Source organism: Rosa chinensis, chromosome 5 (genome assembly GCF_002994745.2).
Source record: "Rosa chinensis cultivar Old Blush chromosome 5, RchiOBHm-V2, whole genome shotgun sequence".
NCBI lineage: Eukaryota > Viridiplantae > Streptophyta > Magnoliopsida > Rosales > Rosaceae > Rosa > Rosa chinensis.
Genome location: NC_037092.1, coordinates 43,364,199 through 43,391,784, shown reverse-complemented (window position 1 = coordinate 43,391,784; position 27,586 = coordinate 43,364,199). Strand labels below are relative to the sequence as shown.

At 40.2% G+C, this 27,586-nt stretch overlaps 2 protein-coding genes across 2 annotated transcripts; one reads left to right on the top strand and one right to left on the bottom strand.

Moving 5' to 3' along the window:
• Nucleotides 1-7,308: 7,308 nt before the first annotated feature.
• On the bottom strand, nucleotides 7,309-10,117 carry LOC112201648 (NAC domain-containing protein 89). The gene is made up of 4 exons (XM_024342560.2): nucleotides 9,570-10,117; nucleotides 8,996-9,252; nucleotides 8,452-8,733; nucleotides 7,309-7,940 (listed from the first exon to the last, which is right to left on the bottom strand). Exons 1-4 carry the CDS (start codon nucleotides 9,757-9,759, stop codon nucleotides 7,524-7,526), a joined length of 1,146 nt encoding a protein of 381 aa, XP_024198328.1. The 5' UTR covers nucleotides 9,760-10,117; the 3' UTR covers nucleotides 7,309-7,523.
• Nucleotides 10,118-11,934: 1,817 nt separating this feature from the next.
• Nucleotides 11,935-12,992, top strand: LOC112203888. Its single transcript, XM_024344792.1, has 2 exons — nucleotides 11,935-12,192; nucleotides 12,300-12,992. Exons 1-2 carry the CDS (start codon nucleotides 11,935-11,937, stop codon nucleotides 12,990-12,992), a joined length of 951 nt encoding a protein of 316 aa, XP_024200560.1.
• The last annotated feature ends 14,594 nt before the right edge of the window (nucleotides 12,993-27,586 follow it).

Genomic DNA, 27,586 nt, shown 5'->3' with positions numbered 1-27,586 from the left:
TAAGGAAGGTTTGCTTATATGGATTGAGTGTAGATTGATAAGAAAATATGTATGGATTTTTTTCCAATACCTCTTTAGAAAATTGAATTTATATCTAATTTTCTCCCCTTTTTTAGGTTATTTAATCTCTCTCTCTCTCTCTCTCTCTCTCTCTCTCTCTCTCTCTCTCTCTCTCTCTCTCTCACCTTGCCTGTTTACAAAGAGCTTCATAGTTTTGCCTTAATAGCTATTTGATTCTCTTGTTGGTCATTGATGGTATATTCTTTGCGTGGTAGTTGCTTTTGGGTTTGGTAGAGCTTTTAGAATGTTTGTTATTGCTTTATGCTTATTTGGAAATTGGAAGCAGCCTCATGATTTTTAACGGTAGATTTTGTGTTCAGCAAAATGTACAACTTAGTTTGGAAAGCATTTTTTGCAACAGATTTCTTGTTTGACATTAGCTTTTGTTTCATTGACAATAATTTTTGTTTAATTTGGGAGTAGCTTTTTATTTTCCTATGCTTTTATTTTCCTACGCTTTTATTTTCTTTGGGAGTAGTATATCTCGTGATTTATGTTTTCATTAGAGCTTATACAATGCTTATCAACTTGGGTGTTTAGCAAGAGCTTTTTATAATTATGACTCTATAGTTTTATGGTTATCTAATAGTTGCTTTAGAGTATCTTTAACAATGATAACTATATTTTAGTCAAATTTTAGCTAAATAGTTAAAAAGTTATTTTGGCTAACCACTTTTAAAATATGTCTGCATCAATTCTCTCTATTTTAGCTAGTTTTGAATTTGTATTGATTTTTAAATGAAAATTACATAGTTTAAATGTATTTATAAATTACATAAAATAACTCAAAAGAATGTTTTAAATTATAGCTAGAGAGACTCATCACACTCTCTATATTTAGGAGTGAGTTAGTTAAAAGTTATAAGAGCATCTTAGCAGACTCTTTATTGTGGCTCCTTAGCTATTTTGAAGAGTATGTTTAGCTTTTTATCTATATTAGCAGCTGCATCAGACTCCTAAGTAGCTCTCTATTATAAACTTTAGTTATCTCACTCCTAAATATAGAGAGCGGGATGAGGCTCTCTATAATTTAAAACATTCTTTTTAAATTATTTTATGTAATTTATAAATACATTTAAACTATTTAATATTCATTTAAAAAAATAATATAAATTCAAAACTAGCTAAAATAGAGAGCATCGATGCAAATGTAATTCTAAAGTGGCTAGCTAAAATGACTTTTTAGCTATCTTAGCTAATGGCTAGCATTGCTAAATATGCTTTAATAGGGAGTCATTTAGGAGTCTGATGCAGTTGCTAAAATAGATAAAAAGCTAAACATGCTCTCCAAATTAGCTAAGGAGCGAAAATAGAGAGTTTGCTAGAGATGCTTTAATATGATAATCTGATAGTAGTAGCTTTATTGGTCATTGACAGTAATGGTGAAGATATGGAAAAATATTAGTATGCATGAAAAAAAGGGCAAAAGGAAGATGCCATTGAAGACGAGGAAGAAGAACATACTGTAAAGTGAACTCGAATGAAGTAAACAGCAATGAGAACAGATTCATAGCATATTGTTGCTACTAATCAAGAAGAAGATGTTAGACATTGCAAAGAAAAAGAAGAAGACCAAACCATCAACGAGAAGTAAAACGGTACAATTCATTTTTGTTGATGAAGATGAATAAAGTAAACATGAACCAGTTGTAGAGAAGAATAAAGGGAAGGATCCAGCAATAAAAAGATCTTTAATGGTTGATCGGATCAAACAAACTAAAACAATGGTATCCAAGACAAGGAGTTGAAGACACAAAATTGCATAAAGCGAAAAGACAAGAACAAGGAGAAGGAAGAGAGTTAAGTTGAAAATTAATCTTGTTTTATTTCTTCTGAGTATTTCCAGTTGCTTTTTTGAAGTGTTGACAATAGCTTTCTTGAGTATTGCTACTAGCCTTTATTGTTGTTGACATATTTTAAATTGTTGCTTATTGGACCTATTTGCAAATGACATAAAAATGTATGTTTTGTTTTGTTTTCAGCTATGAGATGAAATTATTGTCTATTTTCATTGTTATATTGAGAATGTTATTATCCAGGTTATTGTCCATGTTATATTGATTTGAAGTATTGATCAAAATGATATAACATATAACTTAATGTGACCTAGCTTTGCTAGGGTTTGGGAAACGGCGTCCCTTCAGTTTCGCCATCCCTGTACCTGCTCCATCTCATGGAGTCATTCACGAGTTCCGACTTGTTCCTTCTTATTCTCGTCGCTTTGCAAAGTAGTGGTGGTAGTGTGCTTGGCGGTGGCAATCATCAACCAATTCAAGGAAGTTTGTCGAAGGAGATCTCATCTCGGGATTGGGCATCGGCGGCTTCCTTCAGTGGTGCTTTTCTTTGGTTACCAATGGACTACATGTGGATTCCAACGGTGGGACAATGGTGCGCGTACACTACTCTGGTCATTGGGCTTGATTGGAGGGCGACTCATGGGGGAGATTGTTGGGGATTGAGAGATTTGGGTATTGATATTGGTATGGATCCTCTCGGTGGTGGCGATGGCGGTTTGGGAATTCCTGGTGTTGTTATTGTCAGTCTAGTGGTCAGTTTCCACAGTGTTGTGGTCGTCAGCCTCAATTCGTCTATTGTTGGCATCAAAAGGATCCAGATCTGGGATCTGGGTGGGATTTGGGCTTGGACTGCAACCCCCTATTTTTGTTGGGATGTTTGTCATTTGTTAGAATGGTTTGGGGCTCCTGTGCGTTATTGGTATTGGATTTGGGACCCAAGTCTTTGGTATCTATTCGTGAAAGATCGTCTGCCAACATGGCCATGTTTTGACAACCTTGGCCGACTTCGATCTTTAGGTGGAAGATTGCCCTCGGTTCTGCGCCGAATTGACTTTGATCAGTTTGTGTGTTGGATTTGCATGGGTAGTCAAACTACTGACTACTCAATTCACTACACAACTACAATCCATATTGTAAACTCAGCTATGCGTTTCGACGTTGTTGCTCTTGCTTTTTTCATATTTCCTTGTATTTCAGATGCAATATTTGCATCTCTTCCTTTCGTATTATTTATTTTCGCGTTATTGATGTATTTTTGCTCAAACTATTGTAGTCTTTTAATTTCAATAAAGGGATGACCTCATTTTACTTAAAAAATATATATATTGAGAATGATAAAATATAAATTAATATTGATAAATGGTAGCTATATCGATGTTATATTGTGAGTGAATAACCATAGTTACAAACTTACAAGGAACAATCAGTGCACAGTAAGACAATGTATCATATCTTGAAAATCAATCAATTAGAAATGTAAATGATAAAGCTAAGATCAAAATGCTACTACAAATCAAGAAACGTTACAATATCCAATATAATTCTCAAAACCATAGTTACAAACTTACAAGGAACAATCAGTGCACCGTAAGACAATGTATCATATCTTGAAAATCAATCAATTAGAAATGTAAATGATAAAGCTAAGATCAAAATGCTACTACAAATCAAGGAACGTTACAATATCCAATATAATTCTCAAAAATATAGTAAATAAGTTCAAAATCTAAAAACTACTAACACTATCAAAATTATCACAAAATTCAATAGCAATATAGCAAGTTATTACCAATTTTGTAAAAAAAAAAACTACTGTCAAGGTTGAATAAAGCTACTGCTAATAATATAAAAAAACTACTACCAATGTTGTTGTTGTTGTTGTTTTTTTTTTTTTTTTTTTTTTTTAAAGTGTTTATACCATGTGCATGGTGAGCATAAACACCAAAAGAACATGGCGGCCAACTGGCCACCGGAAGAAGCTTGGGTCCTAACTTTACGAGGTAGGCCAAAAGCCCAACATATATACTACCCTCACATTCCCAATTTTGATAGGCCGCATTTAGGCCCAAATAGGAAAAGAAAGGGTGACAAGCTCAAACCTAACACTGTATATACATGACTCTCCTCTCATTCAAGGTAAGCAACTATTTTATCCTTATTCCTACTTTGTCAATATTCTTACAAATATCTAAATTAAGCAATAGAGAGAGTCGTAGGCCAGCAACCCCGGTCTACCCTCTGACATTTGTCAATGATTGACAGGTAATGGAGCTTGAAGACGGTAGCCTCCTCCCATGATTCTCAATTTCTCGTTGAAATCCGCTGAAACTTTTGGCTCTTGAAGGGAGGCCCTTAGTGGCAAACACCCTCACAGCTCGCTAGAAAATTCTCTCTAAGCTCATCGACAACTTCATCTCTTCCTTGCTATTGCAATAACTTCCATTTCGATGGTCTGGAATTCATTCCCTTCACACCTATCTCAACCGAACATCAAAACTAATCCAGTTTCATATTCTGGGTTTGAGTTTACAAAAAGCTCGAGGAAAGAGAAAGTAGATCTAGGTATCTCTCTCTCTCTTCCATCACTGGTCTCTTGGCACCACTGCGACTCACCTCCACCACCATTGTGCTCACTGGCCTGGTGGCCTCAGACGAGTCCAGCCCGACATTCACATCATTCAGCCACAGCTGGTAGTAACGCTCAAGCGCTGACAACAAGGGTACCCAAAATTGATCGATTTGGACACCCAAATCTCATCTGGCCACTCGACCTTCTTCCACTTCGTGCATCCATCTCTGGCACAAACTCCGTCAAGAGCTCCCCTTCTCTCTGATTAATCCCATTTTGCAAGCATCAAAGTTCTGGGTTCGTGTATGAGAGAGAGCATCGAGGAGAGAGAAATTGGATCCTAGTTTTTGTTCTCCTTGTTTGACAAATTCTGATCACCTCCATGGCTCACCACTGCCACCATCATGTTGAAGGACCTCCAGTGGGTCAACCTCGACCATCGCATCGCTTGGCAATGCCAAGAGCAACTTGTATGCTGCACCTGCAGCCAGTCTTGCTGCCTTCCTCACCTCCCGGCAACACCTTCACCTCCCTGCATCAATCACTCTAACTCATCTAGAGCAACAACTTCATAAGGAGCACACATGACGCCCTGCTTAGCAGGACCCGATCCATACCTCTCTTACTTGAGGACTTAGGGGACTGGTCATCCCGGTAGAGCGCCTCTCAATGGCCATCTGCCTTGTACTCCCGATGTTTCTACTTAGACAAACTCCCCACCCAAGAGAGTTCTTGACCGGTGAATTGAGAGACTTGTTAATATCATGTTCATGGTGAGCACAAGCATAAGAAGAACATGGCCAACTGGTCACCGGAAGAAGCTCGGGTTCCAATTTTAAGAGGTAGTCCCAAAGCCTAACACATATACTGTTGGAGAGGAAAGATCCCACATTGGAAAAGTGACAAATAAAATATAACTTATAAGTGGGTGGGTCTCACCCAATTGTACCGAGACCTTTTGTGATTAAAAACCCAACACCTAACGGGTGGTTAAGTTGGGACAGTATCGGTACAATGGTGGGCCACGGGCCACGCTTGTCGCTGTTTAACATGGTATCAAAGCGGGTCCTTCTCCAATTGCGTCTCCACGTAGGCACGTATCATGAGCCCAAATTGGGGTTCCCTGTATTGCCATCGAAATGACCAAGTGTCCAATGTGGGCCTTGGATTGTATCGACCAAGTCTCTGATATGAGACTTGTGTCCCAATTTCTAATGTGGAAATTGGACTAATTAATTTCACGTGCAGACCTAGAGTTAGGTTGCACGTGAGAGGGCGTGTTGGAGAGGAAAGATCCCACATTGGAAAAGTAACAAATAAAATATAACTTATAAGTGGGTGGGTCCCACCCAATTGTACCGAGGCCTTTTGTGATTAAAAACCCAACACCTAACGGGTGGTTAAGTTGGGACAGTATCGGTACAATGGTGGGCCACGGGCCACGCTTGTCGCTGTTTAACATATACTAGCCTCACATTTCCAATTTTGATAGGCCGCATTTAGGCCCACAAGGAAAAATAAAGGGTGACAAGCCCAAACATAACCCTATATATACATGATTCTCCTCTCATTCAAGGTAAGCGACTACTCTCTTCCTACTCCTACTTTGTCAATATTCTTACATATATATAACTTAAGCATCCGAGAGTCGTAGGTTGGCAACCCTAGTCTACCCTCTGATCGTTGTTCATGATTGACAAGTAATGTGGAACTTGGAATTGTTACTAGCAACGATGGAAAAATTGAAATGATGAGGTTAGTTACATCAATGAAATTAAGCTCAGAGATTTGATGAAAAACAACGATGAAAGTAGATCAGTGACGAGGATTGCAAGCGAGAGGTTGCAAAGAGCGAGCTCATCGAACAATGTCAGTGACAAATAACAATCTCCAAACTCAGATAACAAGATGGAAGGGCAAAATGGTTGGGAACGGAAAAATTCAATGCATGACATGCATTTTTTTAATTTAATTTAATTTAATTTTTATGTTGAGGGAAAATTGCATAACAATAAGCAATTGAGATATTTACAACAAATATAAGTACATTGGAAAAACCATTGTGTTTCTTCCTCTATCCTAACTCGTCATGATGGAAATAAAAGTGCGAACCTAACAAAAATATGCATTGCTTGAATACATTTTCTAAAGGCAATATGTACATATAACTGCGGAGAAGAAGTGAAAATAAGGTCTTCGCTTCCTTTATCACTGCATTTTCCGCTAAACAAAACAGGTTTTACCCGGAGCATCATCAATTGAGCTCCAACGTAAAACAATAACCGCTCAAAAAGCTCCACAGTCCGGACACTTTAATATCTCTGATTTTGTACCACCTCCATGAAACATCAATATATTATTCCACCATCAGTAAGTCCATCTGACGAGTTCTTGAAAAGGGTATCCAACTAGTACCGGCAATAATATATTAATGTAGCAAAATCCCAACAACTCCATTCCTCAAATAAACTTAAATGATTGATTAAAAATAGCTACTGCACCCCAAAGCTTATTTTTAATAGCAAACACTGTTATTTGGCCAAGTGGTTTTTTAGTTTCTACCACGGAAGGAGAATGAGCGGCGTGAAACTTGGAGAAAGTTACGAAAAAAGAGAAAGCATCGACTTTTTTCAGAAAGGGCCAGTGGTTTTATAGTTCTGCCGCACTAAATTTCATTGTAGGATTTTGGAGAGTTTGGAGAGTTTGCGGCACTTTCGTGCTTAAATAGAACTGGAGATGTGTGTTTCATATTTCCAAACGATGTACAAGATAGACTGATAGTAAGAGTGTGTATGACCAGGTGAAGAGAAACGCACACAATTAAATTCTGTAAAATTAACCCCAACCAACTTTTCATAAAGTAAGACTGCAAATTCTCTTCTTCCAAATCAGGGTCCAAATCATGGAATTATATTCGAACCCCGAGTGCCAGTGCCATGGGCAATACATAGGTAGTATTCCTTTATAATCTTATGGTTCCTCTAAAACACCAACATAGTCTATAGCAGGTCTAGTACTAGAAGTCTAAAACTTACATTTTAGTGGACGAAACTTTATACAACGATTGTGTGTCGAAAAACTTTACAGACTTAATCCAGTCATTTATGATGTTTTTCACTGGCCAGAAACCTCCGAACATAAAAAGAAACAGACCCAGAAATATTAGAAAAACAAAAATTTGACAGAAACAGAATGAGCAATACCAAAAAAACCAAAATTACATATATCAACACATGATTATTTGCTAAACCTTTTGGTGACTGCTCTGACTTGGTACGTTCTGTTAATGCCTGTGCACGAGACTTTAACTTTGGCCTTCTTAATCTGATTCTTCGATTTGCAGTACCTTGGGAAGGAATGGCTTGAGACCCAACAGCTTGCATCGAATGTTGTTGGGCTTCTGAATTATTTGCAACCACTGGTGGGGTGCCAGCAGCAACGGAGACTGAAGATTCGTCTAGATTTATTATATCATCTTTAAGTATCTCAGCAAAGAAGTCATCATCATAAGAACCCTGCAAAATTGCAAATAACATGGATTCAATAACAAGGTGAAATGACAGGACAAGTGAGATATAATAAAATTACTTTTAATTTTAGTAATTAATTTCTTCTTTTATCTATATCTCCACATAATTTAATAAACCAATTTTAAAAGACATCATGGTTCTTACTTGAAACATTCTTTCATAATTTAGCACCAAATAATCTTATAAACCAATATAAGTATATTTTAGGTTGGAGGGACACGCCGCCCGCCTACTGGCCGGGCGAATAGTTTGACACGACGTAGCCACCTTACACTACCAAGGTCTTAGCTTACTAATTCATCTATAGAGACATGCTCCATTATGCTTACTAATGTAATACAAAGTACATCAACCAAATATTACATAGATAGTCACTATATGTGTAATGCACATTGTTATATAAAATCAGACTAGACTTTGTAAGTTGTCATCAAATAAGATTTTAAAAACTATAATAACAAGAAAGAACGACATGCCGAGACAGAAACAATCCTACCTGGTGCTGAGATGATTCCATCTGTGTTACCTCTGGTGTCAGCTTCGGATAGGAGTCAGATGCAGAATCAATTTGCTCAATAGAATGAGAATCATAACTGCTAGTAGATTTCTTTGAGTGGCATTCAGTTGCCTTCTCCCCTTGATCAATACCAACTTCAAAGATAGCATTTTCACTATTCTGCACAGTTGATAAAGGACTTTGACTTGAGGAACCTCGGTTTGTGGTGTCATTCAGACGGAAGTCACTGTTCTTCCTAAGGCGGCAAACAACCATAGAATCCTGCAAATACAGGCAGGCAGATACGTAAAGGAATAAATGACCAGAACCAGGAAACATCCTGCAAATAAACTAATGAATGTGGAGATGCAATAAGAAATTATTTTCAATATAGGACACATGCAGCAAGCGGAGTACTATCTGTTACCAAACACCAACCCAGTAGCAAATGGTATTATTTATATTTGCCATTTGCTAGAAAAAATATAGATCCATTGATAGTTAAAAACTAAATGACTAACAGATTTTATTTTGGACTAATCACCTGGGATTTATCATTCAGCATACAGTATTCGTGCATAATCCATTCTGTTCTTTCACCTTTTGGTGCACGTCCGATGTGGAACACAAGTGTCCTCTTGGTACCGATAACATTAGAACTTGACTTTACATTACGTTCTTTGCCTGTGGCTTTCCAATAACCAGATTCAGTTGCCCTCCTGCTCTGTGCACCATTTGGGTACTTTCTACCCCGCGGAGAAAAGAAGAACCACTCATTCTCCGATTGAATGACAGATTTAGCTACAAATACACCAGTATCAATCAAACAATAACATTATCGGCTTCCAAATAGACTAAGAATCTCCTGCATACTCCCTATAAATAGCTATGTACTCAACTCAAAGCTGTCAGCATCAACTCTCAAGAGAGAGACAAAAAAACAAATGTATTTCCAATTTCAACAAACCAAATGATTGTTCAAACAAAATCCATCACTCAGACCAAAGAAGAACAAAAAAAAATATAGTGACTACAGAAACAAAACCCAATTCCCAAACATATCAACAAATCAAAAACTGAGAGTCAAAACAAAACGAACTAAAATCTAACAAACAAACCCGGTAGGTCCCAGGGCTCGAAGTTGCAGATATCAACTTCGGAAATGACCTCCACGCTCTTCTCAGGGTACTCCAACTTGTTCTTAAGGTAGTGCGAAATCAATTCCTCGTCGGTCGGTGAGAACCTAAACCCCGGAAACATCGAGGAGGCAGCGATGGAAAGCTGAGCCTCCTTGGAAATCCCACTCATCTTTTTCCTTTGTTGAATCTTCTCTCTCTGTTCCCCTGGATATTTCGCGGGGGTCGCTTTTGTGTATATGCCGTTTGAGACACTTGGAGGAAATGAAAGGGGGAAAGTGAGACTTGGAAGTTGGGTCAAATCAGAATCTCCTTGTTTTGGGTTTTAGGGAGGGGGTTTTGGGTTTTATGCTTTGCTTTGTTTGCTCTGTCTAGTTTTGCGTGTCGACGTTTGTTTGTTTGCAGACAAAGCAGGAGGGTCTGAGCCCGGCACGTTTGACAGTTGGAGAGAGGCGTGGTCGTCACGTGGAGACCCATGTCTCCTCTTTCCCCATTTGATGCTGCTTCGGGCAGTGTGCCAGGGACGTGAGTTTTGACGCGGGGTCCGGTGATGAATCTATTTTATTTTTGAACAGTTATCTATTGTTTTTGTATATTTATATTTAGATACATGATTATCCATATATCTATCTATCTATTAATACGGTGAGGCTCTAATGAAAACTTTTAAAATAAAATCCTTATAAGAATTTTTTAATTAATAATTGTGAGTCTCACTTTTCAATCACATTTTGATAAATCGAACGTTATATGTTTAGATCTTCATGAATAAATCATTTTTGTAAATTTTTAACTAAATTGAAAATCATTAAGGCAATCATAATCGTGATTTATCATATGAACATGAAAGGTTCAGGTTGGACATGTAAGTATATATATACCTCTTAGGCACAAGTACCGGAAGCACAAGGCTCATCTAGCTATCAAAGGGCAACAAGGGAACTCCCAGCCAAGGATCACGATACCCCTTAGGGGCGGTATCGGGAGCCAAATCGTCCCACACTTAATGTGAGGAAAGGGTGAAAAGAATCCCCATTGGGGAGTGAAATAGAACATGAAACAGTAAGCTCCCAAGTAGTGGGAGGAGCATTGGGCTCTGACCACCCATTATCCTGGGCGGATAGCGGGAATCGAACCCGCATCTTCTCCTTGGCAAGAAATTTTAAACCATGCTCCTCCAAACCTATTACATAAGGATCATCTCTAACATCCAAAAAAGGTAACTGTTTACTATCGCTTTCCATTATCTTTATCTTATAATGATACTGACTTAGGCATCGGAGCGTCGAAGGCCAGCACACCCGGTCTTCTCTCTGACCTTTGTTTGTTTTACACATAAACGAGACCGATAGCGATAGTGGCAGAACAAGACATCCTGTGATTCAGTTGGACTAGACATCCCTCATACAACTTAAACATTTGGCACTAGAAAGAGTCCCCTCGGATCCTTGCTGGCAAGATAGCGCACTCTACCAATGGCTACCAGCACCCTCGATACCTACGACGACGATCAGTCCCACGAATGAGCGGCCCGCAAGGTTCAGCGCACACTCGAATTCCTCAGCCCAAACAACAAAACACCCTCGGTCAAGACTACCGACGCCACCACCGCACTTGAGATCGCAATGCGCTACCTCATAGAATCATGTGCACAGGCAGAGACCAAGCGCATGGCTGCTGTGGCAGCCTGTAGGGAGGTGGAAAACATGGCCAATCAGAATCGTATTCTTCGCGATGCACTGCAACGAAGAGTCCCGAATAATGAAGCACTCGATAGGGCCCACCAACAAGAGATCCCGATACCTACCATCGATGGCGTCAATGCATTGGGGTCGTCCTAACCACAGATTCGAGTACTGGCCTAGCTGGCACCTTCATCCCACCATCATCAGAAACTTCTGAAAGTCTCGCAGGTCCTACACTAGGGAGCATAGGCATAGGGCCACAGATAGTATACCTAAACTCACCCCTCTTCCCCAACCAGCTAAGTACAGCACCACCACCTCAACCTGTACTCGACATGGTAAGCACATCGGGCACCAACACAACTATGGCCATTGCCACTGTGCCCCCACCTGATCCCAACACACGACTGCTAATCCAAATGAGTGAGACTATCGCTTCCCTATATGCACGAATTGAGAATCCAAATAGCAGATCTGGATGGCAGCTGATAACGGCAGGATTCCAAGGAAAAATGGGACCATTCACACCTCGAATACAGGCCGAAAAACGCCCACAGGAAGCAAAGCCTTTCAAAATTTAGAAATACAATGGCACGCGAGACCCATACCATCACCAAGAGGTATTCCAATCCTTGCTGCATGAGACGCGATACACTGACGCAATGGCCTGCCATGCATTTGAGGAAACTTTAACGGACGAGGCCTTACGTTGGTTCCTCAACTTGCCCACCAACTCCATTGATAGCTTCCAGGAACTCAGGGACAAGTTCCTCCGGTGGTTCATCTTATGCGGCAGTAGTTATTGCACAACGCCCCACCTGTTCCCACTCAAACAGAGGCCTAATGAGGGCTTGAGAGACCTTGTTCGAAGGTGGCAGAAGCAGGCTACGCAATGTCGCTCTCTCGACCCTGCCCTAGCGGCATTAGCATTCAAGCAAGCTCTCTAACCAGGATACTTCTTGCTTTAAATTAAGACCCTCCCGCAACATATGATGACTTACTCAATGCTGCCACCACCTTTGCTCAGGCCAAGTACGATACTTTCGGTCACGACACGGGTGCTAATACAAATCTTGTTAATGTACCCCAACTTAATAACCCCAACGAGAGCACCGACAATAGGTGCAGGGATGCCAACAGGGACAAACCCTCTCAACAAGATGAAAGAGCACCAAGGGAGAGGCCCGTTTATAGCGATAAGAGAGACAAGCAATATAGCAAAAGCCTCGAGAAAGCCAAGCACAATTTGTCAAGCAGCCGATACCGCAACGCACCATATAGCAGCAACCGATACAAGAAAACTCCAAAGTATGATGCACCCAGATACGAGATATATACCACACTCACCACCTCTTATGAAGACATGTGGAACAACCACAAAGATATCATCCCATGCCCACCAAAGTGTAGACCCGGACAAGAGAAGCCGCAAGACAACAGTAAGTACTACATCTACCATGAGGAAGCCGGCCATCCCACCAACATCTGTTGGGAGCTAAAGAATGCCATCAAACACCTCATCCAAAATGGTAAGCTCCTACAGTATCACACTCCTGCAACGGGATCCAATGACATCGAGGTCTATGGACATATATTAACCATACATGATGGCGCCCTCAGCGCCGAGACTCTTCACCTACCAAAGCGTCAATGCCCCCGGGGGCAAGAAATACTGGGACTTAGTCATGGATGCCACACTCCACAAGTGGATTGGGACTAGATTGCTTTCAATCTCCAGGAAGACACCATAAGAAAGCACCACAATGACCCCTTCTTGATCACTATGGTTATCGACCACTATCGATGCCACAGGGTCTTGGTCGACAGTGGCATCGCGGTTAGCGTCATGTTCAGCAGTTGCTACGAAGGCCTGAATCGAGACAAAAAGAAACTCACCCAGGATCACGAGCCCTTGATCAGCTTTGCATGGGAAATCACACAACCGTTGGGGTCGGACAACTTGAGCATAACACTCGGTGGAGGCAGCACTATCTCCACAATGACAACGCACTTTATCGTTGTCAACTGCCCTTCATCCTACAGTGTCATTCTCAGGCGAGACGCTATCTGGGGACTCTAATGCTTTGTAGCAGGACACATGCTGATGATGAAGACACCCACTCCCGGGGGTACCCTCATAATCAAAGGTGACCAAGAGATAGCGAGACAGTGCAACTCCCTCACCGTCCCAAGAGGGCGCAGGGAGCGGCAGACATGAGGTACTCCTGGCCACGGACCTTCCTTCCTCATCCGACAAGCCCGACGACCCAAGGGAGGGCCCTGAGACCTAAGAGGACAACGACACATGCAGCAAGAAGAAGGAAGATAAAAGGAAGCTCAAGCTCCTAAGGCCTGATGCCTTGGAAAACTTGCTATCAGTCTCCATATCCGACACATTGCCAAAAAGAAAGGGCAAAATAGGTTCCAAAACGGACCCAAGCTTCCAGGCAGAGCTAACCGCATTCCTTAAGTCTAGATAGGAAGTATTCGTGTGGTCATAAGCCAACATGCCTGTCATCTCGCCACATCTACTCACCCACAAACTCGATCACCATCTCGCCAGACGTTCCACCTATCAGACAGAAAATAAGGGCTTTCACAGAAGAAAAATACAAAGACATCCAAACAAAGGTCAAAAAGCTCCAAGATATCGGGTTCGTTAAGGAAGTATGTTACCTGACATGGCTATCAAATGTTGTAATGGTAAAGAAACCTAATGGCAAATGGCGAATGTGTGTTGACCACACCAACCTAAATATAGCCTGCCCAAAGGACATCTTTCCTCTGCCAAGAATTGACCAACTTGTCGATTCCACCGCAGGTCACAAGCTTCTGAGCTTTATGGACGCCTTCTCGGTGTATAACCAGATCGCTATGGAACCCTTCAAACAAGAGCACACATCCTTCACCATTGATAAGGGCCTGTACTACTATAGGGTAATGCCATTCGGACTGAAAAATGTTGGAGCAATGTACCAGAGGTTAGTTAACACTATGTTTGCAGATCATTTCAGGAAAATAATGGAAGTATACGTCGAAATATGCTAGTCAAGAGTGTCACCATCGAGGACTACATCAAAAACCCGGGCATCGTTTTCGACATCTTAATCCAGTATGGCATGAGACTCAACCCAGACAAGTGCGTGTTTAGCGTCTTTGGAGGAAAATTCTTGGGTTTTGTGGTTAGCGAAAGAGGCATTAAGACAAACTCGGACAAGGTCCAAGCCATCCTTGATATGGCACCACCAAAAATAAGAAATGAAGTCCAATCCCTCACAGGTAAGATTGTGGCTCTTGCCCGATTCATATCCCGCTTAACCGACAAATGTGCACCATTTTTCAAGCTCCTAAAAACTCACCACACAGAAAACATTAATTGGGGACCAGAGTATGACAAAGCCTTCAAGGGAATCCGAGACTACCCGACATCCTTGCCCACTCTTTCTAAACCCATCATCGGAGAGACCTTGTACATATATCTCGCGGTATTGACTACAGCAGTCAGCTCTGCCCTCGTCAAGGGAGAGAGCACCGACTAGCTATAGGTATATTATACCGGTAAAGGATTCAACAATGCCTAGTCCAGGTACTCCGACATCGAAAAATTTACCCTCGTGCTCCTCACCGCTGCCAGGCAATTAACACAATACTTCCAGGCACACACCATTCATGTATTGACCAACCAACCCATGAAGCAAGTTCTCCAGAAACCAGAGTCCTCGGGAAGGTTAGAAAAATGGTCCATTGAGCTAGGTGAGTTTGACATCCACTACACACCGCGTACCGCCATCAAGGGATAGGCTATCGTAGACTTCATTATAGAGTTCATACCCTTGGAAGAGGGCGAACCCCCTAGCGTGTGGTGACCCAAGAGAGGAGTCCCACAGCGCCGCGACCCCGAGATAATGAGAAACCGACATGTCACGAATGACATCTTGATAACTCATCAACCCGAAATCGAAAGGCCTTTTAGGTTTAGACTGTTGGTTTACAAAACACTTTCTTGAACAAATCATTCTAGCAACGGAACAACATATTTTCATAAACGGAATTCAAAGTGGGCTAAAGGAATTGGGCTTACAATAGGTGCCCAATTTGGAAAATAACAAATCACTAAGTAAAAACAAGTATGAGAGACACGCCCCAGGGTTACGGGTCTCCTGAAATTTTGTTAATAAGTGAGTAGAAAACAAATAATTAAATCAAAAGTAAATAAATAGGTTACTTCAACATCTGGTAAGGGACCAAAACCCTCTTTTAATAACGTCAAAGAGAAATGCGCCAAGCCATGCCATATGCGTCCTCTGTACACTCCCCGACCACATACTCGAAACCTGCGCACTGTTGTAAGGGTGAGCTTTCGTCCTTGCATGCCCAATAAGGGCCGACCCAACCATGCTAGGTTTGAAAAATAATATACTTGAAAATATTTACTACATAATATTGTGCACGTTTATCGAAAATATTTTAAAAAGAGGCAACCACAAATATTTGTTCTCTTTTATAAAACATATTCAACATGCTTCACACAACTTGGAGCTCCGAGATACTTACCTGCCGGCTAATCTAAAACAAATCAGTGACCAACCCGGTTCGTCGATCATCCTTTGAGAACTGGCCAACTACTTTGTAGTCATTGTGACTACAAGTAGCGAAAGTGTCCAATTCTTGGTCCTGAGTCTCCTATGACTGGTTCACTGTTGGTACTCACCCTTCCTCGATAAACATAGGAGCACAACCCCCTCCGGAGGTTCACGGCTATCGACACCTTGGGATCCCTAGGAATCTACACGTCTAGGTCTCATTCACTTTCAGGTCACAAGTACAAACATACAATGGGTATAGTATCTCAACATGCAATTCTAGCCTCGGTTTTCGCAATCAGCAATTATCAGTTATGAAAACACAGGTATCACGAGGCATCGACTAATGAACAACCAAAAACGCACTTGCAGGCTATCTTAGTATAGCATTCCACATATATCGAAAAGCCTCTAACAAGGAAAGGATAGCTCACCCTACCTGGAATTGGAGTGCTCGGCCAAACCTAGTTTCGTTTCCGATTTTGGATACTTCATCCAATTCCATGTGCGCACGCTCGAGTCCTTTGAAATAAATTCAAACTAATGAGTAACCTCACATTATCATAGCGTATTAACCGAACAACCAAAACTTTGATTTAATTTCTTTGAAGTTTAACGAATTCCCCTTTAATAGATAAAATCTATTATCCATTCCCAAATAATTCAAATGATATGGCATTTGAACCATTTAAGATATGGCCATTATGCTTAATACTTTGACCTTCATTTCTTTAACCTTTTACTTTAAGAAAACAATTGACAATTTCCATTCCCGAACATTCCATTAAATAAATTTATCTCAATTTTCGAGACATGGATAATTTAACAAAGCAATAATCCGTAAATAAATTTTTAGGTCAACAACTCATTAGACCTTTCTATTTTCTTGGTATACCTTAGCTTCCTTAATTCCCTTTTAATCGACAAAGTATTTACTAAACGAACTTCTTATTAAGTTCGGCCCAATGATCATTAGCCAATATAACTTCATTTCGGATACCAATTCCTTATGAACTTGAGCAATTTAACTTTTCGTTAACAATAACCAACACACTTCTTTTCTTACAACCATGGTATCTGGAATGATAGTTATAGACATTGTCATTGTTTACCGTCTTGAGCAAACTACTCTTAATCATCATAAATTCAACATTAACCGCTTTCATAATTAAATCAATCAAGGACAATTTCCTATCAATTCCAATCTATTCAGAAACATATCCATATCACCATTTTAACACTTTCCCATTCATGAGGCTACAAACAACATGTTGCTGATTTTAACAACTCCACCAAGTAACAGATTCAAATACCCAAATCTTACGATTCTTCTTTTCCAAACCGTAACTTGATCTAACATAGTCGTGCTCTATCCTCACCAACCTTTCGAATCCCTAGCAGACAGTATAAGCTCAACAATCAACCCATCACCAATTTTTGTATCTAAAATAGAAACTACAAAATATCCTTACCATATCCGATTCAAATCGAAACTGACCCAACAATTCCTTCTTCTCCAAAATCTTCAAAAATGCAATTTCCATAATCCTCACATATCCCAAATTAAGCAATCGAGTTAGGGTTTCAATCCAAATGAGAGCAGAGGCCTCAACCAAGAAAAAGGGTGACGAAATCCATCTTACCCAACAAAAGAATAGGCCGGTGCGCTCGCGGCGGCGCTGAGTAGCTCTCACATGTGCGGCGGCTCGGGTAGGAGACAGAAGTCGGAGCCATGGGGGAGGTGCTGATTCCAACTATGAAAGTGGTTTAGCTCGATTCGAGCTGGAGACAGGAGAACGTAGGCATGCAGAGCTACAGATTCCGGCGAAGCTCGTACATCGTCGTTATGCGACGGCGACGAAGAGGAGTCTCTGGGTTTTGCTCCGCTTTGCTTGCTGAGTAGAATGACCGTGGCGCAAGGGGGAGGAAATCGCCGGAAACCCGCGAGGCTCGAGGAACAGTGGCTTCGCAATCATGGGTTATCGAGTTGGAGGTTACCGGCGGTGCATGTCAGTGATTCGGGGTGAGTTTTGGTCAAGTTTAAGTGCTGCGTCAACTGGTGGAGGCAGTGTGGTGAGATGGTGGCCGGAGCTGGGGTCTCCGGTGGTGGCAGAGGGAAGGAGAAGAGAGAGAGGTCGAGGGAGAGAGAGAGTGTCGCGGCTGCAAGGGAGAAAAGGGGAGTTTTGAATCTAGGGTTTTCCAAGTTTCTATTTCTACTTATGTGTTTGAAATACCCATTTTGCCCTTGCGACAAATTACGAAACTCTCCTAGCTTACTGCTTTCTGTTTTGGGCTCGTAACTTTTCTTTTATTTGTTTTTCATCGGAAACTTCCTAAATTATTTCTCGACTAGGCCCAAAACTCAATCTCTTAAAAATCCAAAATCCAAAACTTTGTTACAACTCAAGTTATCGTCTTCGAAACTTCAACAAACGATCGCCTCATTAAACTTCTGTAACCTTCTAGCCCCAAAAGAAGGAATCTCGGCCCAAACTTATTTCAAATAGCCCAATTGGTAGTCTTGACACCAAATTAATCTCCAAAGTAACTTCCTTCACTTAAATCACCGTGCGGAAAAATCTTATTAGAGAAAAATTACCTTGTACAAATTAAATAAAATTTTCAGGGCTCACACATCGAGATAGAACTGGAATCTAACTCTACCCTAATGTGGACACTCCATGTCGATGGGTCCTCTAATAGCAAACTCAGCGGAGCAAAAGTTGTACTGACTGGCCCAAAGGGACACACATATGAATACGCGCCAAAGTGCAAGTTCAAAGCTTCAAACAACATAGCCGAGTATAAAGCACTGATAGTCGGCATCAAATTGGCAAAAGAACTCGTAGTGAAAGACTTGAAAATCTTCGGCGACTCTTAACTCGTTGTAAATCGGGTCGATGACCATTTCTAGGCCAAGGAACCCCATTTATCTCATTACCAATTCCTCACCAAAGCTCCACTCAAGCAGTGCCTCACCTCCCACACGATCGCCCTGATCCCACGAGCATAGAACACCAAAGCAGATGCTTTCGCTAGACTGGCAACATAGCCACCCGGCACAGATATTAGAAACCTCAAGATGGAAGTCTTGGACAAGCCAAGTTTCGATAGACCCTTCTCAGAAATATTCACTACAGAGAACCAAAGCCTACCTTCATGGATGGACCCATTCATTGACTATCTCTAAAGGTGTTGAGCCAACTGACAAGGCTGTCGCCACCAGGCTCGAACCACAGGAGGGCGACACTATACACAATCTGCGAAGGCAAATTGTACAGGAAAGACAGGTCATTCCCTTTCCTAAAATGCATCTCTCTTAAGGAAGGACAACGAGTACTTCTATCGCAACACAGCGGAATATGTGTCAAACATGCAGGAGCCAGAAACTTGGCATTCAAAGCACTTCGTACAGGATATTGGAGAAAAATTACCTTGTAAAGATTAAATAAAATTTTCAGGGCTCACACATCGAGATAGAACTGGAATCTAACTCTACCCTAATGTGGACACTCCATGTCGATGGGTCCTCTAATAGCAAACTCAGCGGAGCAAAAGTTGTACTGACTGGCCCAGAGGGACACACATATGAATACGCGCTAAAGTGCAAGTTCAAAGCTTCAAACAACATAGCCGAGTATAAAACACTGATAGCCAGCATCAAATTGGCAAAAGAACTCGTAGTGAAAGACTTGAAAATCTTCAGCGACTCTCAACTCGTTGTAAATCGGGTCGATGACCATTTCTAGGCCAAGGAACCCCATTTATCTCATTACCAATCCTTCACCGAAGCTCTACTCAAGCAGTGCCTCACCTCCCACACGATCGCCCTGATCCCAAGAGCATAGAACACCAAAGCAGATGCTTTCGCTAGACTGGCAACATAGCCACCCGGCACAGATATTAGAAACCTCAAGATGGAAGTCTTGGACAAGCCAAGTATCGATAGACCCTTCTCAGAAATATTCACTACAGAGAACCAAAGACTACCTTCATGGATGGACCCAGTCACTGACTATCTCTCGAAAGGTGTTGAGCCAACTAACAAGGCTGTCGCCACCAGGCTCGATCCATAGAAGGGCAACACTATACCCAATCCACGAAGGCAAATTGTACAGGAAAGACAGGTCATTCCCTTTCCTAAAATGCATATCTCTTGAGGAAGGACAGCGAGTACTTCTATCGCAACACAGCAGAATATGTGGCAAACATGCAAGAGCCAGAAACTTGGCATTCAAAGCACTTCGTACAGGATATTACTATCCCACGATCGAAGAAGATGCAAAGCGCATCACCGACGCTTGCCTCAAATGCCACAAATTCGCCAACTCTCGTATCGGACCTTCAGTGCCACTCTCCTGCGTCATCGTGCCTTGGGCATACTGCTAGTGAGGACTTGACTTGATCGATAAGTTTCCCACAGCCCCCGGACAGTTGAAATTTGTCATCGTCACTTTGGACTATAACACGAAATGGGAAAAGGATGAGGCCCTCGCCACCATCACAGTCTTCAAGGTCATCAATTTCCTATGGAAAAACCATCTTCTGCCTGTTCGGAATCCTTGAAACGATCATCACCTACAACGGCGTACAGTTTGATAATGATATATTGAGAGAATTCGTGGGCTAGTACACCACCAAGATCTGATAGGCCTCACCTACCCATCCCTAAACAAACGGCCAAGTCGAAGCAGTCAATAAGATAATCAAGTAGAACTTGAAAAAGAGACTGGCTGACACCAAAGGCCTTTGGGTAGAAAAATTACCTAAAGTCTTGTGGGCTATCAGGACAACACCCACTGAAGCCTGAAGGAAGGGATGGATTTCAAAACTTTTTAATTAGTGCGGAATTAGTTTAACCATTAAACTACTAACTAAACATAAAACCCATAAAACCCATTCCTTTAACCCATGATCTTGGCTTATTGTGATATGTATATAAACATAGCATGCTTAGTAAGGAAGAACAAAGAGGAAGTTTATGTTCTACTCACCCTTGCAGCGTGATCTCAATTCGATCCAAGTGAACCACCAAAGTTCCTCTCCTTGATCTCTCCTTGTGTGTGTCTCCTCCACCTTGAAGCACATTGGATTGAGAACTCCTTCTTGTGCTTGTAGTCTCCTCCTTGATGTTGCAACTAGATCCACAAAAGGATGTGACCTCTAAGGATCTTCACCAAGTAAATCAAGAGATGAAGAAGATGAAAGAATGGAAGAAGATATGCAAGTGTTCTTCATTCCTTGTGATAACACCAACTTGTGCTTGGACAAAGGGAGAACTCTCTCTTTTCAACTAAAAGATAATTGTTAGAAGACACACTCTTCCCACTTGCTTGCTTGTTGTCTCACCCTTTGTCCATGCTTTCACCTTATATAATAGGAAATAACTCCAACTACTAAAAGTGAAATATTGACTTTCACAAAGCCAATATGTTGGCTGGCCTATACATGTTATTGGGCACTAAAAATGTGTCTTGGCTCATTCAAGTCTCACTTAGTGAACGCCAAGTCCACACCAAAATCCGACAATCGTTTATGCTCAATAGAGTTGGTTTTACCCGAAAGACCTAATTATGTCCAAATAATAAATTTAATTAATTATTTGATCATAACCAACTGTTGTTTGATCTTCTTCATATACTATCTCAAGAATCCACTTATATGGTGTGTGATCTCTTAGGTTCTAATTAACAAGGCAGTGAAGTTTATAGAACTATTCTATTTCAATTACGAATGAAAACTCCTTTTTGATTCTCCCTTGTTATTAGGATCATAAATGTTTATCAATCCTCGGGAACTTCACAAGTCATGAGTGACGTCTTGCAACATATCATGACTACCCTAGTTAATGTAGAATAATCTATTCAATTGGAATTATAATACAATACGGTCCTTCTCTAACACAATGTTCCAAATCACATCATTGGGGTATGGAATTGATTTGTCAACCCCTAATGTGATTTCCATTCTTATGTGATTCGTAGAATGTGATTAGAAACTCCTTTTTAATCTCATTCAATGCTTTGGCCAAAGACTTTTGAATCACATCTTTAAACATACACCTTATTTCACTATGCCAAAAAGGCCTTCAGACGACAGAACTGTTCTGTCGTCTGAACGAACAAAAATGTGTCGTCTAGTACGGTGTCGTCTCTTGGGGGCATCAGACGACAGAAGTGTTCTGTCGTCTGAAAAATCAGACGACATAAAAAAATAAAAATCTTGTGTTGTCTGATGAGTTTTGCATTTTGGGAACATTGTGATCTGTATCTTTAAAAGCATTCAAACAACAGTTTTGTATTGTCCGATAGACAAAACAACCACAGTATTTTTTAAATACTATTGTGTGAAGCATATTTGCAAGACTTATTTGTGTGGTCTGAATGCCCTTAAATAAGAAATATGAAGACTCGTATGTAGTGTCTTCTCTCATACAACAACATTTAAAGGTTGTGCTAATTTACTTTAAAAGACAATTATATGTGGTCGTAAAGAGCATCAGAGGACAATTAAGTGTCGTTCTAGGGTACATACATACGACACTTAAGTATTGTGTGAAAGATCTTTTATGAGGTCTTTTATATTGTCTATGATTGATTCCAACCACACTTATTTATTGTTATTATATGTTTTAGCCAACACTTTCGTCTAACTTATGTTGTTGTTTTGCCCTTTAGACTTAAAAATTGATACGCCCAAAATAGACGCTCAACTTAACCCTGCAAGATGTAGTCGTTAGCAATATAGAGTAAGCAGGGATCGTTCAAGCCGGGGATTGAGGGTAACAAATTAATCACACAAAATAAAAACAAACTAATTTAAACTAACTAAAACACAAATCAAACAAACAAAATCTGAAACTAAACAAACAAAACGTCAAACACATAAAAGAGAGAAAAAGAGGGCAGAAAACAGAAGGGGATAGAAAGGGGCTCTGCAATCCTAAACAAGAACAATATTTTGGGGTTTTTGGTTTTTAACGAAAATAAAAGAAAATACAAAAGGAAAACGATTTTGATTTTAGGTTTTGAGAAAATAAGATGGAGAACATGTTAGAGACTCGGAAATCCACCACCAATTACTTTCGAACAATATTAAGTTAACCTAGATTCAATTACTGAGGTGTGAATAGAAACCAACCAAGAAACAAGTCGGAGCAGATCATGTCCCTTATTAATGTTTCCCTAATTACTTAGTCTACGTGAACGCACAATAGCTAAGCCTATCAAACATGCAATCAAGGTATAGAACGCTATCCTATCAACAACACATATAGTGTCAACACATTTGAAGCATTAAGATCTCATGGAAACGATTGATTATAGAGTTGCAGTCTAGTGTGGAACGCCTACCTAGCATGCTCTTCTAGTTGTTTAAGACATCAGCTTTTGTCCAAAGCCTTGCATACTTGTGGATTAGAAAACAAGACGATTAGGTGAATTATTTTCTAAACCTAGCTCCAATTACATGCATATATCCTAAGTGTCGACCCAAAGAACATAAACACATAAAAGTTTTCAATCAAGCAGAAATAAACAACCAATTCACACCAAAGATCAAGAAAATAGATTTAAACAAACATATGTTCTACATAATTGGGGCTTCAAACCTCGCCCCTAACAAAAAGATAGTTAGTTACACATCGTTTTAAAAACCAAAATAAAACAAATAGAGAAGAAGAAAAAGATGATGGCGGATGAATGAGAAAGAGAGATAGAAGAGAAGGTGAAAGGCGTGGTCCTCTTCAACGTGTGCAGAAGCTCAATATATATAGGAGAAATTCAGCCCTAGTTTCCTTCTTCAACAATGCTTTTAAAACCTTCCCTTGTTGCTTGAGGATTCCTTTAATTGGTGCACAATTAAATGATTTTCAAGCCTTGGTAATCTTGTTTATCTTGTAGAATTATTCTAGGACTCTCCTTAATATTTTAAGCAGCAATAACCTTCCAAAAATGCCCTAGAAATCCGTCCAAAGAAGAATCTCGGCCAAAATGCCCTGTTTTGACTAGGATTCAATTTCTGTCTCTGAAGCTTCCTTCTTGGACAAGGAACGACTCTGTCTTGACAAGTTTCTGGATGGTTCTTGACTCCCACGTTCTCTATGACATCTTATATTCTAGATTGATCAACAACCTTCTGGAAAAACTCCAAGAAAATCGCCGGAAAAGATCTCCCAAAAAGCTTCGTGAAAAGCTGACAGTTTCTGCCTTATCGGGAAGCCTACTTTGCGCTTGGTTTCCTACTGCCTCGTTGATTCTTCTGACTAGTTATTTAGCTGTAGTTGAAGTATAACATCATGTCCTCAAGTATCACTGACCCTTTCTGCAAAGGTGCATCTGGAATGATGCAAGAATCTCTCCTAAAAATCGTTCCCAGAAAGCTGATTCTGAAACTGCAGTTTTCTGCTTTGCAGCAACTGTTTTGAACAACTTTTTCTGTGGACTTCCCTTGTAATTTCTAGCCAAATGGTTGATCAAACTTAGTCCTCTGCATCATTACTACACGATCCATGGCTTCGTTGCTCCCTTTAAGCTCCTATTTCTCTTGAATCACTACACAAACTACCTAAAAGAAAAACAAAGTTAAAACAGACTTTTTAAAGGAATTAACCAAGAAAAGTGTAAGGGATTTCACACTATATTTATCACATTTATGCTCCTATCAAATTCCCCCACACTTAGCTTTTTCTAGTCCCTTAGCAAAATCAAAACAAAGAAAATAAAACAAAGACTCAAAAGACTCAAAACAAACTATGCCTTCAACATTGTTGTTTCAGAAATTTCTTACTTTCATAGTATCAAGATTAGCACGCAACCAAGAATCAATCATGAGTAATTCAAGAGTTAATTAAAACATATATTCCACATATAAGCATGTAAGACACGGGAGTGACAATGGTGATGAGTGGAGCTCAGCATGTATCCAACAAGTATGATTCAAACCTCACAGGATTCATCACTCTTTCTTCTCTTCTCTCAGATCATGGCTAATGCTTAAAAAAGCTTTTTCACTCAAATATATGTGAGAGATGATAATATTTTCGACAAACAAAAAGCTCACATATAAAGAAAGAAAGGCTATGTCGAAATATATGCATTTTTTTTTTTTACGATCTCATGAAGGATACCAACTACTTGCCGGACGGACCGAACCATATGCTCAATTCTTGTAACCAATCTCCACAGATCAAAGGCAGCCCATCTTAAGGATCAAAGAGGTCTTACTTCAAAGTTGTAATGGGGCCAAGGTTTAAGGGTTTAAAGAAACGAAAGGGTAAGGAAAAATCACAAAGTGTTCTAAAAACCTAGCGGAGCTTTCATTGAAGCATTGAGACGTCTTCCTTTAGTCACCAAGGCATCTTGCAACGTTGAACTTCTTGTGAAATAGGACAAAGACCAAATTCATCGTACTTAGGCCTTCACTTCAAAACAAACTCCTTATCCACAATGGGGGGACTAAAATCCATAAATACTTGCACTTTTTTTTCATTTTTTTTTTCTTTTTTTTTTTTTCGGCATACATATATTTTTCTTCTTCTTTCTCATGGACAAGTCTTTCCCCCACACTTATTCTTTCTCATCATCTCCTTTGTAGTGCCTTCAAAATCTTATTTGTCTCGTGAATTAGCTCCACTAAATCCTTAGAACAAGGGTAGGGATATAACTATACTAAGGTTTAAAGGTCAGGATTTTGAGGGTGATGAAAGAAAAAGGTTTAAATGTAGGCTCAAAGGGGTTAAACTAGGGGAGTCCCACGACGGGCACAAATATGGACACAAGCTATTTTTGGCTATGGTGGAATTTCCTAGGTGCCTTTATCCTTTCCAGAATCAGGGACATGTATTGATAAAAGTTTCGACCAGCACAAGAGCAAGTTCTAGTAATCTCTAGAGTCCGTCAAACTTAATCTGTGGCAAGCAGTCAATCAAAGAGAAAGATAATGAGATCACTAAGCATCGCCAAGAAAGTAAGAATATATTTTTCAATAAACACTCACAAAGAATAGCAAATAGGCTCAAATTCTCACAAGGGTTATTATGAATCAAAACTCATCATCAACATGCTCATAATTCTGTACCAAGGTCAACAAAAACCACATCTACTACACAATCATATGCTTTCTATATATCGTAATTAACCAAAGAATTCTTTTAACATCATCTCAATATTGTGATCCTCTTTTATTCATAATTTCAGAGATTAAGTTCATCATAGACAGTTGAAAGCAACCTAAGACTCGAACAACAAAACAAAAACTGAAAACAAGAACTAAAGACTCCAAAAGAAAGAAAAATAACTAACGAAATTTATATTTTGGATTTTTGAAATTTTTCAATTTTTTTGTTTTTTTTTAATAAGACTCAAATTGGATTCCCTTCCCCCACACTTGAATCATACATTGCCCTCAATGTATGGAAAATTTAATCAAACAATGCTTAATAGAAGCGTAAAGAGAGGAAATCAAAAAAAAAATTAAAAGAAGAAAGGTGAGAAGGTTGATAGAAAAGCTCCCCCTTGTAGACCTCCCAATGCTCACGACCTTTGGAGATGACAACAAAAGACCCCAACCTCAAGACCAGAAGGTCTTGACTTCCTAACGTAAGCTCCATGCGAAGTCTTGTTGCATCTTTGGAAACCATAAGTTTGTGTCGGCAGCCCATGTTCCAGGTCCCACAATTTTTCTATGCAGCTTCAGATGACGATGATACCACTTGGAGGTGAAAGTAGACATTGCGAGCTCTCTGTACGTATGTGGAACACCTTCTAACTCCAAGCGGTTGGAAAGTTATAGCCCTGTAAAGTTAGAGAAAAAGCAGAAATTGGAACAGAAAACCTGGCAAAGTGACCTTTACCTACTCAAACCTTTATTCCGGGAGCATCACTGGTGCAATGGACAATATTTTTGGCCTGAAGGTAGTATGCATATAGAGCTTTGAGGACATGTAAAGAACTCCTCATTTGAACCACGGAAATACTCCCAGTTTTTCCTTTTCTGTGACACAACTGCACAGTTTTCTGTTTTCCTGAGCTGACCTTACTGCATTCAAACTGGAACTGGGAACGTATATGAACTCCGAATCCAGTTCTGTAAAAACCAACATAAACTAGACTCAAAGATATTTCCATTCATGTATGGTACATCCTCTGGTTCCTTCTGAGCTAAAAACGGCCGTTGTCTAAAGTAGACGGACTGTATGGTCAGTACTCTGTTTTTTCAGAAGGAACGCTTTTCACACCTCTTTTCAACCTTATGACCTGCACACAAACGAAAAACATAAAAAGGAACTAAATAGCAAACAAATAAAGCAAAGAAAACATCATTTGGGTTGCCTCCCAAGAAGCGCTTGGTTTAAAGTCTTCAGCCTGACATAGCAGCTCTTCATCAAGAGTAATCAGGAGGTTTAGGCCGCGGTTCGATCAGATGTTTAAGCTTCTTCAAAGATGTTTCATGGGCCCTTTCTAGCAACTTAGGTAACTTGGGAGCAATGGAAAGATAGGATTTGATGCTTCTCTTTTTCTTTCTCTTCTTCCATTGTCTCCTTCTTCTCTTAAGTTCAACAATCACGGCTACAATGATCTCCTTATGTGATTTGAGATGTTCACTTATGACCATCTCCACATGATCAACAAACTCAACCATTGGTTGGATGTGGAGAACACGTGTAGAGGTTGAATGAGGCGTTGTAGGATCAGATGGTCTTCCATGTGCTAGCAATAAAGGTCCAAATGTA